Raw genomic sequence first — 17908 nt, 5'->3', positions numbered from 1 at the left:
AAACACTTAGTTATTACATAACAACCACAAAGTTAAAATTTCATTTGCAAATACAGGTGCTAGAGTAAAGAAATTTGCTGTGACGGGCGTATATTGTGACATTCTTGTACTCTTGTTAACCTTACAATTGTTTTACAACAAATTTATATATATGGTTACTAATCTAAATGTATAATTTCTGTAACAAGTTCGTATATTCATCAGGAGCTGTCCGTGTCGGTATACTCATCTACAGCACAGAGGTCGAGATACAGTTCCATCTGAACCGGTATTCTACCAAGGCTGAAGTCTTTAACGCCATAGACAATATCCCTTACATCTATGGAAGTACTAACACCGCTGACGCTCTGGCAACAATGCAAAACGTCATGTTCACGTCGAGGAATGGAGACCGTCCTGACGTCCCTAATACTTGTATAGTAGTTACTGACGGTATATCGAACATCAATTCAAGAAAAACTATACCAAATGCTGAGGTAAAAATGAAATTTCACTTGTTAGAGGTTTAAGTGAGGAAAAATACTCGGAAGATGCATTAACTGAGATAAATGTCAAATTCCACTGGGTCCATGTTAATGTGCCGTAAGAGTTAGATTTGTCTTGGTGCAACAGACCACGTCTTTTTAACTATTTTTTATGTTTGTTCTGCAGTATGTATTGTGGAATGATATGATATGTTAGTTGCTAATATAAATACGGCTTTGAACTAACTGAGAAAATGTTAATAACTACTCATTATATATGACAAATTTGTATATAATTTCCAGTAAACGTGCTCCCACTCTTTTCTTACTACTTAGTAAATTTCCCGCTGTGTATCACGTTAGAAATCATTTTACAATAGCTGTCCATTGGTTTTTTAATTAAAATCTGTGTTATTTCCCATTGCTTATCAAGATGGGAATAATATTATTTATTCATGAGTTTTTATGTTTATCAAGCTGATTTTTTTTTCAGAATTCCTCGGTTTTTGTGATTTTACAAATTGTATTATTTCTCAGTATCATTGACATCATGGTTAGTCAGATGCAAGGATCGAACATGTAAAATCATAATACCAAGTCACGGAAAATTAACACAGTTTTGTATACTTGTCATTTAGTAGAACGACATTCCGTTATATTAATCAAAGATTGATGACATAAATCGTCATAAATAAATATAACTTCATAGAGCAAAAGGAAGAACCGACTTGCTACAGTAACAATACATACGCATTCAGTTATTTCTAGTCAAAGTTGATTCTTAAATCATCACATGCATTCGCGAATTTTACAGGCTGCCAGAGCAAAAAATATTCATATTTATGCTGTTGGCATTGGTCTACGGGATACTAGAGAATTGGATGGCATTGCTTCTGTACCAGCTAGCGAGAACAGTTTCAATGTGCAAAACTTCGAGGAGCTCGAAGGCCTTGACAGAAAGATTTTCTCTGCATTGTGTCCAAGTAGGCGAAAACTGAATAATAGACTTTATTCTTTTGAACATAACTTTGTCATTCTAGAAAATGTACATTATTCTGATACTATAAGATACATCTAAATATTTCATTTACATACACTTAATAATATGTTGATTTAAGTCCTTTGAAGGTTACATTCCGCTACTTAAGAAGTTGATTATTATATCGTCAGGTACTACGTACATATTCATTTTTCGATTTGGTTTTATAACTAACTGTTCGAACCACGTTTATATTAGTGCTGTTTTCTTATATAGAGTCATTCCGAAATTGACTGGTTTATCCGTGACCATTAAAAAAAAATTTAACGAAATAATTATTTTCACAACCTCATTATTTTCATATTTTATGTTTCAAATATATTTTAGCTGAACCAGAAATAACAACACTAGCACCTACTAAGCAACCAGGTAAGATATGAGCGTGTCAATTAAAACATGACCGTGTCAATTAAAGGACGACGTCTTAATCAAAAAGACGACCGTACGCATGTCAGTTAAAGGACGTCCCTGAGCTCTAAGGTAATGGACCTGTAAAGACTCTCGGCAATGTTCGTGTGATTACGTATTCTGCAAAGGCACTTCGGGATTCTTCGGATGTATATGTAGCATAACACGCAACTTGGGTTTCCGGGGAAAAAACACGGAAAATGCCGAAAAATCACGCGAAGAATACGTAATTTACCGATTATGATTACGTGCCCATTACCTTAAAACATAATGACAAATTTACAAATGTTTTTTTGTTTTTTGTTTTACGGTTTTGTATACTTATTGTTTAAGGCTATTAAATAACATTAGAATTAACATAGAATTTAACATGAATATGAATTATATTCAGTAATGACTTCAGTTTTGTCAAAAGTAACTATTAAAAGATTTAAAATATTTTAAGACTGGATTTCAATTCATTAACTTTCATCTTCAAGAAAATTATATGATTCTCTTACTTAACAATAATATGCACTTTTATATTTGCTGCAAAACACATAACGCAATAATACTTCGATTACTGGTACCACGTGTAACTTGTTTGCTTACACATTGTGCATTTTAAACTACATACATGTTCTACTTACCTTGCCGGGTTAAATTCTCAAGACATGTATAAAAGTCTGGACCTTCTAAATCATTGTGTTCAATAGTTGGAAATTGTATTTGTATTTTTTCTCCAGGTTGCGGGCTGGCAGAAGTCGATCTTGTTATCATTATTGATGCGTCTACAAGTGTCACTGAGCCAAACTTTCAGAAAATGCGTGATTTCTGTAAAGACCTTGTAGACTATGCAGATGTTGACTCAGGGAGTGTACGCATTGGTGTACTTATATACAGTACAGAAGTTGAAGTCCAGTTTAACTTGAATCAGTACAAGACAACCACAGCTGTTAAATCTGCTATTGATAAAATTCCGTATATATACGGCAGTACGAATACTGCCGATGCTATCCAGACTATGCATAGCAGGATGTTCACGAGATCTGCTGGTGATCGAGCAGGTGTTCCCAATGTCGCCATTGTTTTAACTGATGGTATTTCAAACATCAACTCCAGAAGGACTATTCCAGAAGCTGACAATGCAAGAGCTAAAAGGATTGATATATACGCAATCGGTAAGGTTATTAAAATGTTATATGCATGCCAGTGCTTAAGCAAACATGCAGTGATTTGCTTTATGAATACACAATTTTTCTCCTGTATAGGTGGATCTTGTGAAAAAAGGAGTTTTGTTTTGCAAGGATATTAATGAAGTTGTATTTCTCTACGTTTTAAGGTATTGGTTTGACTGACACTAGAGAGGTTGATGCAATAGCAAATAAACCAACAAATGAGTACAGTTTCAATGTGCAGAAATTCGAAGAACTAGAGGGATTGGCAGAGACCATCTTTGGCGGAGAAGGAGACGGCACCGGATGCGGTAAGGAAATAAATATCCTGTTTAACATAATATTAATTTTTACCTTCCTTCAAATACCTTCTGCTAGAAAAATTGTTCATGGTCTTATCTAGGTAATATACCTGTTTTAATACTTTCAAAAGCAAAATAATGTCAGAACTGTGTTACATGTAATTTAACAGTTAATTAACCAAATAAGCCTTTAGTATTAATCATATAATGCGACCATTTTTAAAATATATTGTCTTACAATGTCGATTGGTTATTCTGAAAGAAGACTGGTGTCATGTGAGGATGCGTGTTCTTGACCCTAATGGGGCTCGAACCCACAACCACGGGACAGAGCTGCCAGTACCTTATCGACACGAGCGTCGCTTCGTTTAAGTATTATCAGACGGAGCTCAGATAACGAATCATCATGGTATTAAAAAGCCAATAAATTATAACGCTGCAAAAATACAACAATTCAGAAGACAACACAACACGAACACAACACAGCACATCACGAATAGAACACAACACAGTACGAACAGAAAAACACAGTATGAACAGAACACCATACAGCACATCACGAATTGAACACAAAACAGAATCAACAGAACAAAACACAGTATGAACAGAACACAACACAACACATCACGAATTGAACACAAAACAGAATGAACAGAACACAACACAGCACAACACGAATTGAACACAAAACAGAATGAACAGAACAAAATACAGTATGAACAGAACACAACACAGCACGAACACATCACATCATTAATTGAACACAACACAGTGCGGACAGAAGAAAACGCAGTATGAACAGAACACAACATGGCACGAACAAACAAAGAAGCACATCACGAGCAGAACACTACACAGCATGAACAGAACAGAACACTACACAGCATGAACAAAACAGAACACGTAAAAATTATAAGCTGATAATAGGGACACCACCTCTCAAAGTAGCACGTATTTCACTCATTTTTTTATTATTGTAATATCTATTTCCAGGCAAACCAGTAACAAGTAAGTTGCATTTTTCCGTTGTGTACTTTGAATTAAGCTTATGTATGTTTTACGCTGACAGGTCTTGTACACTTCAGAGTTGCTTATGTAGAGAACATTTTGAATTTAGATGTCTCGCTTTGCTATTTATTATAAAAGCTATGCTAGATGAGTGTCACTATATTCTTGCTGTAAGAGGAGTAAATTGAAACCGATGACATCTGATTAAGTTTCAAATTAATTTTGAAACTAATGATTATGTAATTAGATGCGCTATACGTTGTTTTTCCTATTGATTTTGAACATGAGACGAAACCATAATTTAGCCGCAGCATGAAAAAACCAACATAGTGCATTTGCGACCAGCATGGAGTCTGGTCAGGATCCATACTGTTCGCTAACAGTTTCTCTAATTGCAATAGGGTTTGAAAGCGAACAGTATGGATCCTGACCAGACTGCGCGGAAGCGCAGGCTGGTCTGGATCTATGCTGGTCGCAAATGCACTGTGTTGGTTTCTCGTGGTGCGGCTCATATCACTGACAGCCACTGAGTCGAACTGCATGTTGTGGTAAAGTCCGTTACCCGTGGCAACCATTATGAACTGTAATGCTTGAATGAGTGCCCTTATATATTCTTGGTGCTGATTCTTGAATGAGTGCTGCCAGAAACCATTGAAGTGATGCTTATATTAGTGCATATTCTCGTATATATACACATATTCTAAAGGGTTTTTGCAACATGCTGATATTAATCCATTCATCACCCATGGCGTTTGATAATTGATTATCCAATGATAACGCATTTGTCCATGTTGTTAAGACAAATATGGAGTCAACAGATGAACAAAAATGCTATCTGCTTAAAATTTAGAATGAAATCATTCGATTTGGATAAGTATGATTTAAACTAATTTCAATAATTTTGCAATACAAGAAACATTGTATAAAAAGAATTCAACTGGAAGCACATCGAATATAAAATTAGCATCATATTCAATAAATGCTATCGATTTATGCTGTATTATACAGGATAAACACCTTAAATCGATTCTAAAAATATGCACAGAATCAAAATATTAAAAAATATGTTGATGTTTTAATAACCTGCTTAATCTATAACAAAGAACAAGTGATTTAATTTCATGTCACATCAACTACTTTTATTTAGAACTTGGATAATCAATTTTCAAGCACGCTTAACATCGCATTTTCTCAGATTCAATGCCTTGTGGATTGGCAAAAACTGACCTTGTCTTCATATTGGACAGTTCAACAAGTGTCACAGAAGAAAACTTTGTTCGAATGCTTCAGTTTTGTAAAGACATTATAAATAGTGCTGATACAGATGGCGGAAGTGTCCGTGTAGGCGCAATGACTTTTGGCTCTGTAACGGAAGTGCAGTTTAATCTGAATTCGTTTTCAAAAAAACATTATCTTTTCGACGCAATTGATGAAATGACACGCGTTTCCGGGAATTCTAATGTCGCTGATGCTATTAGAGCCGCACGAAAACGAATGTTCACGCTTGAGAATGGCGATAGACCAGACGCTGAAAACGTTATTATGTTATTGACGGATGGACTTTCAAATATAAATTCGCAACTTACCATACCAGAAGCAAAATTTGCACACTTACAAGGAATACACATTTATGCTATTGGTATTGGTCTTTCTGACACACGTGAAATAGAAGGCATAGCCTCGGAACCATGGCAGGAGAATAGTTTTTCCATCAGGAATTTTGAGGAACTTTCCGATTTATCTGAAAGTTTATACATGTCTGAATGTCAAGGTAAACATAATGTAAGATTAACATGGGTCCTTCTTAACGTGTAGTCAAATATGTATACGTCTATCCCGTGCGTTTATTTGAGATCTTTCCTTTAACTTTAACATTTTCTTATAAATACAAATTTTCTTTTAGGTATTTCCAAAATTCAGCAGTTAGACTAACTGATACTAGATGCATATACTCGATGCGTTATATTTGTATTTGCTTGCATGTTTTTGAAAAAAAATTGTGCAGAGCAGATAGAAATAGCTTCCCTCAAATAACGTGGACCTCCATCATGGAAGCTAAATCTTAATCAAAGTAGTTTATACTGACTTAGGTAAATGTTGTGGTTAGTGTTCATGCAATATAGCTTTAAAATTAAGTTATATTGTTACTAGAAACCTTTCCTGCATATTATCATCACGAGTGCCTTACACATACGTTTGTTCTGCTCGTTGGATCAGATGTTTTCTACAATGTAGGAATTGATTAAGCCTTGCATTTTCAGAACTGTAGAACATACATGTAGTAAATAGATAGGAGCATGTTTCCATATCAGCAGTTTATGAGAAAATGACAATTTCACCATTCTTAGAAAAATCCTAAGCCAACGTTCTCAGTGTTAGAAGTAATATCAGATCCTGATATAATCTGTAAGGCATAATTCTCGGAGTTAGAAAAGATGTCAGATCCTGATATATTCTGTAAGGCATAATTCTCGGAGTTAGAAAAGATGTCAGATCCTGATATATTCTATATAAGGCATAATTCTCGGAGTTAGAAAAGATGTCAGATCCTGATATAATCTGTAAGGCATAATTCTCGGAGTTAGAAAAGATGTCAGATCCTGATATATTCTGTAAGGCATAATTCTCGGAGTTAGAAAAGATGTCAGATCCTGATATAGTCTGTAAGGCATAATTCTCGGAGTTAGAAAAGATGTCAGATCCTGATATGAACTATTAGCCACCATTCATAGAGTTAAAAGAAATGCATGGATACAAACATTCTGGTTTTATCAAACGTAATGTTTTATCTTTTCACACGGTATGGGGCTGTTTAGTTTTTGATAGGTTTTACCTCTATCATAGCTCATTGTGAAAAGCTTACGTTGTCATTCTTTTGCTTTTGCTTTATATGAATACGTGCTTGTTCTTTTTTTGTCCTTTGGTGTGTAAGCCATGTTTTCAGTTGTATAGTTGCATGGATAGCGAGACAATACATACCCAATTTACAATATAAAAACCTAGATGAAATTGTTAATACCCTACAGTTTCCCATGTTTGAGATACAGTTCACTGAGAAACGATACAGTGATAAAGCAACAGCTTTCATAGCTTCTTTTGTACATCATTAGCATACGTGTTTGTACTAAAATAAACGTTGTGTGTCGATATATTTGGTTTTCCTTTGAGAACAATACAAAAAGAATTAAAACTATACTCCTATAATTTTATTCACTCTGTTTGCTATTTATTAATACCAAATGTGTAGAAACAATAATTAAGGAATGATAATAATATTTCTACCTATTCATGGTGTAATTGAAGCGTAGTTGCATATATTGAGTAAGCAGAATAACTAAAGTAAATTTAGGTGAAAAGTAAGTCGTCCTCGAGTAACACACTGAGTATTCTCAAATAGTAGCATAAAGATTGCTTGTGATCATGAAATAGTGTCATTAACTTGTGAAGCATTTAAAAGATGTCAGTTTATTGCATTTAATTATCCATTCCTTATAGCTAATCGCTACTTATATTTATTTCACTATATTTGTTAAATTAATTAAAACTTAATTTTTGTCTTTACTTAGCTTCTTTATAATATGTTGATATCATCATTTGTAAGTAAGCTTAAGTAATAGAACATTATTTTTCTCTTTGTAATTTCAGCCACTATAGCTCCAGAGCCAAGTGAGTAGATCATTTTCAATTTCTTGTCTTAAATATCATTATTCATCTTAACAAGACATCAAAAACATTTGATAGCATAAATTGTTATTATTAGTCTGTTTTAATTTTGACCAAAATATCTGCGAGATATTGTCGCCACTTGCACGGCGGGGCACCTGGGGTCTTCCTCCACCATTAAAGCTGGAATGTCGCCATATGACCTATCATGTGTCGGTGCGACGTTAAATCCAAAAAAGAAAGAAGAAAGAATTGTCGCCACTTGATCGTCGGCGTCGGATTTTGTTAAGATTTTCTACTAGGTTCTCTTTTCTAGAAACTATAATTGCTAAAGTTTTGAAACATTGCACACTGTTTATCATCATTAAATAAATTAGAATGCCAAGAACCGTAACCCTCTCGCTTGCATTCTGTTATAATTATGATCATTTTTGACTTGGCGATTCTTGTTTGTTGTTGCTGTTTAAGTTATGTTTTCTGATATACTGTAGCCTTGAAACTATTCATTCTTCTCACCACCAATAGATGAGTAAGAAGATCATGAACCATAACTCTTTCCTTGCATATTGCTTTATTTTAAACGCTTACTGACAAGCGATGATATTCGCAGGTCTCTACTTATTTCTCATTGCACTTATTTACAACTGTAAATTAAAAATCTATATTTTCCAAATCACTACAAATAGTAGTTGTAATAGGAATATACTGTTTCATATTACATTTTATTTTGAAAACAGCTTGTGGCTTGACAAAAGTCGACGTGGTAATCATTCTTGACGCCTCCACTAGTGTAACTCAAGTAAACTTTGACAAAATGCTCCAGTTTGCTAAGGATATCGTCGATAAAGCGAATGTAGACAGCGGAAGCGTACGAATAGGAGCTTTGATTTATAGTACGGAGGTAGAGATCCAGTTCTATCTGGACCAGTATAAAACAAACGACGACATTAAAGCAGCAATTGATCAAATTCCATACATCTATGGAAGTACAAACTCTGCTGATGCCCTTAAAGTGATGCACGAAAAACTGTTTGATCAGCGACGAGGTGACAGGAGGGACGTAGAGGATGTAGCCTTTATGATAACAGATGGTATATCAAACATTAACAGCAGGAGAACCATTCCCGAAGCCGAGAGGGCGAGGGCAAAAGGAATAAAGGTTTATGCAATCGGTATGACAGATAACTGTTTTTACCAGTTTGTGTCCGACCATTTGAAATTCTTGTCGGAGGCAGGGATTTTGCAGGAGCCAATATTTTTTGTATGCTTTATATGAAAACTTTCATGACCTAAAGCTAGGTATTGTATAGAGTAAACCAATGACATTTACATCTTTTTGAAAAATATTTATTTGTTATGTTTTTGTTTGTCAAAAAAGTAATCAGCAAGATACCAATATTTTTCCTGTACTGTATAGTTTGCTTTAGTAAATGAATAGCTGTACAAAATTCCTATTTTATATCTCTGTGATCAAGTAAGAAATAATTTTACCCAAATTACAGTTTTTAATTTTGTCCATTTTCGTACACAATAAGAAAAATGATATATTTTATAGCAAATCCAGAGTCAAATGTTTGTTCATAAAAATCCTAGCCCTCATCCCCAAGAATATCAGATAGTCGAACCCTAATTCAGACAAATAATTTTATTAGGACAGAAAATTGTGCCTTTGTTATAATCAAATGTAACTTATGATTTAAAGAATTGCTTTAAAACATTTGCCTTTTCGTTGTTTACGGATAGTTGTCGCATGAAGCAAATAATATTCGAGCAACTTCGATTTATGTTCGCAGATATGCTGTTGTTTTCATCGATAATAAAATACTTTATAATTGTATGAAAGTGTATTGTATATGTGTTCCATTTTGCAATATTATTTTTACTTTATTTATAAAGGTATCGGTTTGACGGATACTAGAGAGTTGGAAGGAATGGCATCCGAACCTAAAACAGAATATACATTTAATGTTCAGAAATTTGATGAGTTGACTGGTTTGGTTGAAACTATATTTGGTGGCGGCGAAGAGTGTGGTAAATACATTTATATTTAAGTATATGTAATTAAAGTACTTAGCAATTTCAATAGGATAGAACAAGAGTAAAGACCAAGGCGACATAGTTTATTGTAGTTGTTCAGGTGTGTTACAGGGGATGACTGTTGAAAAGCTGTTGAACTAACTGCGTAATGTTTAATGTCTACCTTTGAAATAGATAGTTTTATCAATAAATGTTGAAATTAAATCCAAGCAGTGGCTTTCGGTACTTAGCAGTTTCAGTAGGATAAAATAAGAGGAAAGAAGGCGACATGGCTTATTGTAGTTGTTCAGGTGACAGTAGATGATTGTTGAAAAGCTGTTGAACTAACTGCGTAATGTTTAATGTCTACCTTTGTCAAAGAGGAGAAATATGATTTGCTATAGAATGTTGTTTAACAATAAATGTTGAAATTAAATCCAAGCAGTGGCTTTCGATGATATGCTATGAAGCTAAAGTCGCATTCCTAATGTTATATCTGGACAATAGACAGGATATGTTTAGGTATTTTACCAGAATGACTTGGTCGAATTATGTCAATTTTTATAATATTTCAGTACAAAAAAGACAGCTTATCATACATCATTGAAGATTTAGACAAGTCTAACCTTTACTTTACTTTATTTAATATAAATCTTCTATGATTAGAAATTTCGAAGTTATAGAATATTTTAAAGTGTTCTGGCATAGTGATGCAAGGTAGCACGTGCAAGGTCTAAAGCGTAGGTAGCAAAGGGGGGAGGTTAAATACTTTCATATGTTTATGTTTCCAAATAAGACACTTAACGTTGTTAAATGTTTTTTGTGCCACCGCCCCCCCCCCACCCATGAGTGGTGGGGGCATATAGATTTGGTCTTGTCCGTGCATCCGTGCGTCCGTCCGTGCGTCCGTGCATCCGTCCGTCCGTCCGAAGCTCGTGACGCGCCTAGCTCGAAAAGTATTTGATATAAATTGATGAAACCTTGCATGAGTCTTTATCATGATATGAAATTGTGCACCTCCTATTTTTGGTCTGGCTCCGCCCCCTATTTTCAGAGTTATGGTCCCTGAAATAGTCAAAAATGCACATTTTCACCTTGTGACACGCCTAGCTCGAAAAGTATTTGATATAGATTCATGAAACCTTGCATAAGTCTTAATCATGATATGAACTTACGCATTTCCTATTTTTCATCTGGCTCCGCCCCCTATTTTCAGAGTTATGGCCCCTGAAATAGTCAAAAATGCACATTTTCACCTTGTGACATGCCTAGCTCAAAAAGTATTTGATATAGATTCATGAAACCTTGCAACAGTCTTAATCATGATATGAACTTGCGCACCTCCTATTTTTCATTTGGGTCCGCCCCAATTTTTAGAGTAATGGCCCCTGAAATAGTCAAAATTGCACATTTTCACCTTGTGACACGCCTAGCTCAAAAAGTATTTGATATAGATTCATGAAACCTTGCATGAGTCTTAATCATGATATGAACTTGCACACCTCTAATTTTTCATTTGGCTCCGCCCCCTATTTTCCAGAGTTATGGCCCCTGAAATAGTCAAAATTGCACATTTTCACCTTGTGACATGCCTAGCTCAAAAAATTTTTGATATAGATTCATGAAACCTTGCATGAGTCTTAATCATGATATGGACTTGCGCACCTCCTATTTTTCATTTGGGTCCGCCCCCTATTTTCAGAGTTATGGCCCCTGAAATAGTCAAAAATTTACATTTTCACCTTGTGACGCACCTAGCTAAAAAAGTATTTAATATAAATGGTTGAAAACTTGCATAAGTCTTTATCATGATATAAACTTGCACACCTCTAATTTTTTGGCTGGCTCCACCCCCTATTTTTAAAGTTATGGCCCCTGAAATAGTAAAAAGTGCACTTTTTCACATAATTATGTGCATAGCTCAAAAAGTATTAGATGTAAATTCAGGAAACCTTACTGAAGTCTTTAACGTGATGTGACCTTGCTAACTTGGCATTCTTCTTGAGCATCTTAGCTCTTATTACAGAATTGTAGCCCTTGAAATAGCCAAAATAGTGGATTTTTTGTTTGTGATGCTCATAGCTCAAAAAGTATAGGGCCTAGAAATATGAATCCTTTTCATAAAATGTTTGTTGAGGCTATACCCCATTAAGAATGCAAACATTTAAAGTATTGCCCCTTATTTGTGACAATTTATTCTAGTTTACTGATAAAGTGCACCATTTACGTTACTGATTTTAGTAAACGAGCCACCTGTTGCTGACGCCGGTAGTGATGTTAATATACAGCTTCCGGTCGATTATGTAACGCTTGATGGATCAAAATCTACTGATGACGTTGATGTCGTTGAATATCAGTGGATTAAAAAGTCTGGTGGGCGGGTCTCTATGCGAGGAGAGGAAAGCGCCATTCTTAACCTTGACAATCTCGAAGCCGGTGAATATGTATTCACACTCACCGTATTCGATGTTGATGGTCAAAGTGATGACGACGATGTAACAGTTGTTGTAGAAGGTATTGCCAATAGTATATACTATTAATAATGAAATATATACTCGTAACATATACCTATATAATCAGATCATTTGAAAGGAATTGAATAGTGTTTTCGTAAGTTTGAAATATTTAGATCAGTTTCGTCGTATATGGTCGAAATGAAGAATGATACAGCTAGTAATTAATGTGAAAATGCTATTCATTTCAGTACGGAGCGTTTACTTTACATAAGTGTTGTCACTCCTAACTTTCAGTAAAATTTATTATATGCCTGTATAAATTCGTAAATACGATCTGGCAGAAAACAATTTCCGTTTTGTATTGTGTATTTTCGAGGACTACTTTCATTTATCAATATATAATATTCATATCCTGACACAGCGCTATAAATAGCACACACAAAAATAGTCCACTCAGTTCTGTTTTAACATCGAGAAAATTGGAAGCTTTTATCCATAACAAAACAAGCAGAAAGTAGGAGGTATATAATAAAAGTGTCATTATAAAAGTAGTTAGATCTGTGATGTTGTATTCGCCTATTAGGATTTTGCAAGGCCGAATTACACTCGGCACTTGGACGCATCGTGTGATCCGATCCGATCCGATCCGAATACAGCATCTCGGATCAAATTACATGTACCGCTATAATAACCCTATCACACTACTTTATTACAACTTTTTATAAATTCACATATGCATCTATTGGTGATGGTCGCTATCATTCACATTGTTTATATTGGAGCTAGAAAGTCAGTTGATCCTTCAAATTTAGTGTTGACCACTTATTCCGGTATTTTTATCGCAGTATATGGATACTTAGACATTTTCTTGTACGTTCGTACAAAGTTATTAAAATGTTTCAGAAAAAACAAAACTGCTACCATGAATATATGATTTTTTGACAACAATAAAATTCAACAGTTACGAGATTAACTTACGACTTTCTTCTCCGATCTTTTCAATACTTGCACACCCACATGTATATATATATTTATTAACTCAGTAACAGTTTTCAGATTTTATCGTATGTACTCAATTTTTTTATTGTCGGCAAAGTGTCTGCTTTTAACAAAATGTATGTTACTTAATGTTTATGTAATATATGTATACTTCACGTAGAACAAGATTTCCCTCCCGTGGCTGACGCTGGAGATGATGTCGAAATCCAGTTACCAGATAACACGGTAACGTTGAATGGACGTAGATCAACTGATGATATTAAAATAGTTAGTTATCAATGGGAAGTTATTGCCGGGGATGAGGATACTTTGGCCATGAAAGGAATGGATACTAGCCATCCCAAAATAACTGGCCTGGAAGAAGGACAGTATACATTGAAACTAACAGTTTATGACGAGCTTGGCCAAATGGACGAGGATACAGTAGATATCAACGTTAAAGGTCTTTATTTACTGACTTTAGTATGCGAATTGTTTTATACTGTCATGTTTTGTCTGATATTTGTCTTGCACTGCTTAAATTTGGTGATGGTTCTGGCATTCTTTTACCTCTTTGCACTTGGTTGCTGCGTCCATGCTAAGGAATTTTGTCATAACGCCAAGGTCATGTTCACATTTAGTTTGAAATGAAAAAAAAATCATATTTAGTCTAATATGCAAGTCACGTCTTTGTCTTTTGCAGCATTTCTTAAAAGTTTAGATCAAATATAAATGAATGCATAACTAAAACTTTCATAGATCTTTATTCCTTAACCATGTGTCTGTTTCATGTTTTATCAACATTTGATATTTTATAAAACCAGCTTTTAGTCAAAGACATTTTGTTTGTCTCATACTGATAAACAGAAATAATGATATTTCAAATATACCAGACGGTACAAACTAATTTTCATATTTTGCTAATACATGTCACAAGAAAATTATATTTTGCACATGACCATGCCATTTCATAAGATACTGGTAAAGTTATATATGCTAATTCTAGTTAAATCAGTGCAAATTGTTTTGTATTATAATGTTTTGTCTGATATCTGTCTTGCACTGCATAAATTTGGTGATGGTTCTTGCATTCGTACACTCCTTTGCACATAGTTATTGTATTCATGCTAAGGAATGTTTTCAAAATGTCAGTGTCAAGTTTTTCACATTGAATTTTGTGGCATTAGTATTTTGTCTCTTGCTGAACTCACTTGTTTGTCTTTTGAAGTATGTGTTTGAAGTATAAGTTTAGAAGATAACGAAATTAAAACATTCGTGAAGCATAATCCCATAACCATAAAAATTTGTCCGTTTCATGGTTTATCAACAAATGATAATTGATAAAACTAGCATTTAATCAAAGCCAAGACATTGAGTTCAAAAGTTTACTGATAAATAGAAATGAAGATATTTCAAAATTTATACATCAGAAAGTTCAAACAAGATTTGTACAGTTTGCTAAGACATGTCATATGGAAAATTATGTCTCCCCAAACCCCCAAAGTACAAAGTAGATGACTCCTATGGTCACTCCATATAAGATCAAGGTCACAGGGGCCCGGACATGGAAAACCGTTTCCGATCAAACACTTAAAGAACCATTTGACCCAGAATGTTGAAACTCCATATAATGATTGGACATGCAGACTAAATAACATCTGTTGATGATCAAAGGTCAAGGTCACAGGGGTCAGAACATGGAAAATCATTTCCATTCAATAACTGGAGAACTGTGTGACCTTCAACCTTCAAACTTCAAAGGATTTTTTGGGGTCAATCAAAGGTCAGGGTTACAGGACTAGAACATGAAAAGGCGTTTCCGAGGGGCCAGAACATGGAAAACCGTTTCCGATCCATTACTCGAGAACCACTTTACCCAGAACGTTGACACTTTACGCGATGATTGGACATGCCGAGTAGATGATCCCTATTGCATTTTAGTCACTAAGCCAGCCATCAGTGTCACTTTGACTTTCGCTCCTGTCCCCTATAGAACTTCTTGCTTATTACTACTATCCTTTTGAGGAGACATGTGCTTTTCTACAAAAGCATCATCTAGTTATATTTGTTCTCGACAATAACTTTTCACTAAACACTGGTAAAGGTATATATATATATATTTGTTGAAGTTCGGTAAATACATTTCATTCGTGTTGTATGCATCATATAGCAAAATCTTGTGACGTGTGTGTTACAATATTTGTGTAAACCTGTAGCTCAAGATTTCCCTCCGATGGCTGACGCTGGAGATGATGTCGAAATCCAATTACCAGATGACACAGTCACGTTGAGTGGAGATAGATCGACTGATGATATTAAAGTTGTTAGTTATCAATGGGAAATTATTGCCGGAGATGAGGGTTCTGTGGATGCCAAAGGAATGAATACAGTCAGTCCAACACTTAGTGGACTGAAAGGAGGACAGTATTCATTGAGACTAACAGTTTATGACGAGCTTGGCCAAATGGACGAGGATACAGTGGATATCAACGTTAAAGGTCTTTTTTTTATTGCATTTAGTGTGCAAATTGTTCAATGTTACCATGACATGTCTGACATTTGTCTTGCACTGCTTACATTTGGTGATGGGGATCTTGCATTCATACACTTCTTTGCACATAGCATTAAGTCCAAAATTTAGAAAAGGAATATTGGCGTAATACTTTCATAATTTGATGTTTATCACTAAAATCGAGATTGTTCCGATTTTTTTTCTATTTTTACTATCTTCGATGCTTAAGCATACTAGCTATTATCAAAAGTTATCTTCCAAAACTATTTTTATCAATTAAAATATCTATTCAATTACTCTGGCTTTACATATTTAACCTTCGCATTTTGAAAATTTTGTAAGACGCTTGTGTGGTGTAAGTGAATATGCTTAACTGAAGTGTTCATGTTTTTTGTATTGCACCTGATGTAAAATTGTGATGTTTGTGTTACAATATTTGTGCATAACTGTAGCTCAAGATTTCCCACCTACGGCCGATGCTGGAGATGACATAAAGATCCAGTTACCAGTTGACAAAGTCACATTAAATGGGATTGAATCAACCGATGATATAGAAGTAGTTAGATATGACTGGGAAGTAATCGCGGGAGATGACGGAACAGTTATTGAAGGAGTCGATACAGCCACTCCAACCGTCACCGGACTTAAAGAAGGATCATATACATTTCAGCTTACTGTCTTTGATCAACTTGGTCAAATGGATATTGATGAAGTAGATGTTCTTGTTAAAGGTCAATACTAATAACATTTCCATAAGTCAAATAGCATTGTTTTATCGCGTCTTTCCATCTGTTTCCTTAATGTCTAGTCTTCATGTTAGTACGTGATTACATCATACTGTATTGCACCGTAACATCAATTATTGCACTTTGCACGATACACTGTTTGCACACCGTCAGCATTTGTCTGCACACAAAATACAATTTGTTTGGTGCGAAATGTAGCTATAGCTTAGCAGTACTTTACAAGGTTTTGATGATAAAGGCCGTCTTTGCAACATTCAAATGACATTTCCGCTATATTCATCTATTAGGGGGATAAACGTATAAAAAAGAAACAGTTTGGTAGTCTTGACGAATGTTTTATTCATAAAGCTCTTTCGGAAAATAATGATGAAATAACATTTGTAAAGAAGAAATTATAATCTTTAAGGTTATCGAAGCATGCACAGTTTACAAGCCCAAATTCTTTTAACCTTTTTGAATGTATCGTACATTTATCAATGCTTATTGCGGCCGTCACTTTTGTAGCATGTTTGTTATACACAAGCACAATAAATACCTGTTGTTTGTACGCTATGTGCACTTTTTCACAGCCCAAGATTTTCCACCGGTTGCAAATGCTGGCGATGATGTAGAGATCCAGCTGCCGATAGATAAGGTTACATTAAGTGGTGAAAAGTCCACTGATGACATACAAATTGTTGCTTATCAATGGGAAGTTGTGTCAGGAGATTCCATACAGCTCGACGATGAAGGATCTGCCACTCCTACAGCAATGGGCCTTGAAGCTGGAACATACAAACTTAAACTCACTGTCTTTGATGAACTAGGTCAATTTGATGAGGATGAAGTTAATATCAACGTAAAAGGTCATTATTTGATTTAGGATACATAACTGAGGTGCAGCAGTCCTGTGGTAGAGCGTCATTCTCCTTATTCAGTCACTATAAAATGGCTAAGCTTTAACCACTTATTCTGAACTGCTTTTGGTTATGGGTGGCATCAGTTTTCATCTTCTTGATGGTGCAGGCTTATTTCTGTTCTATAAAATGTTAACTTATTCTGTCTAAATCAGTTCAGATATTAATTAAACTGATACATATGTTAAGATAAACGGTGGTTGGTACTTGTCTATCATATGTCGTATTTGTTGTGGGTCAAAATAGTATATATCTGTTTGAGCATT

The 17908-nt window shown here is 34.9% G+C and overlaps 2 protein-coding genes across 2 annotated transcripts in view; both read left to right on the top strand.

Moving 5' to 3' along the window:
- Nucleotides 1-17908, top strand: part of LOC123538769 (uncharacterized) — a 198685-nt gene that overhangs the window by 128095 nt on the left and 52682 nt on the right. The window contains exons 32-45 of the mRNA XM_053530668.1: nt 205-476; nt 1279-1447; nt 1831-1872; nt 2637-3071; nt 3233-3376; nt 4361-4375; nt 8021-8041; nt 8776-9210; nt 9935-10069; nt 12296-12568; nt 13670-13951; nt 15705-15986; nt 16453-16731; nt 17316-17591. Coding sequence (XP_053386643.1) covers nt 205-476; nt 1279-1447; nt 1831-1872; nt 2637-3071; nt 3233-3376; nt 4361-4375; nt 8021-8041; nt 8776-9210; nt 9935-10069; nt 12296-12568; nt 13670-13951; nt 15705-15986; nt 16453-16731; nt 17316-17591 — 3060 coding nt within the window. The remainder of the gene's footprint in view (nt 1-204; nt 477-1278; nt 1448-1830; nt 1873-2636; nt 3072-3232; nt 3377-4360; nt 4376-8020; nt 8042-8775; nt 9211-9934; nt 10070-12295; nt 12569-13669; nt 13952-15704; nt 15987-16452; nt 16732-17315; nt 17592-17908) is intronic.
- On the top strand, nt 5318-6401 carry LOC123538779 (cartilage matrix protein-like). The gene has a single exon (XM_045323153.2). The coding sequence runs from the start codon at nt 5576-5578 to the stop codon at nt 6188-6190; it is 615 nt and encodes a 204-aa protein (XP_045179088.2). The 5' UTR covers nt 5318-5575; the 3' UTR covers nt 6191-6401.

This window comes from Mercenaria mercenaria, chromosome 18 (genome assembly GCF_021730395.1).
Source record: "Mercenaria mercenaria strain notata chromosome 18, MADL_Memer_1, whole genome shotgun sequence".
In the NCBI taxonomy this organism is placed as follows: Eukaryota; Metazoa; Mollusca; class Bivalvia; order Venerida; family Veneridae; genus Mercenaria; species Mercenaria mercenaria.
Note: the sequence above shows the minus strand (reverse complement) of the source record. Positions and strands in the feature narration are given on the sequence as shown.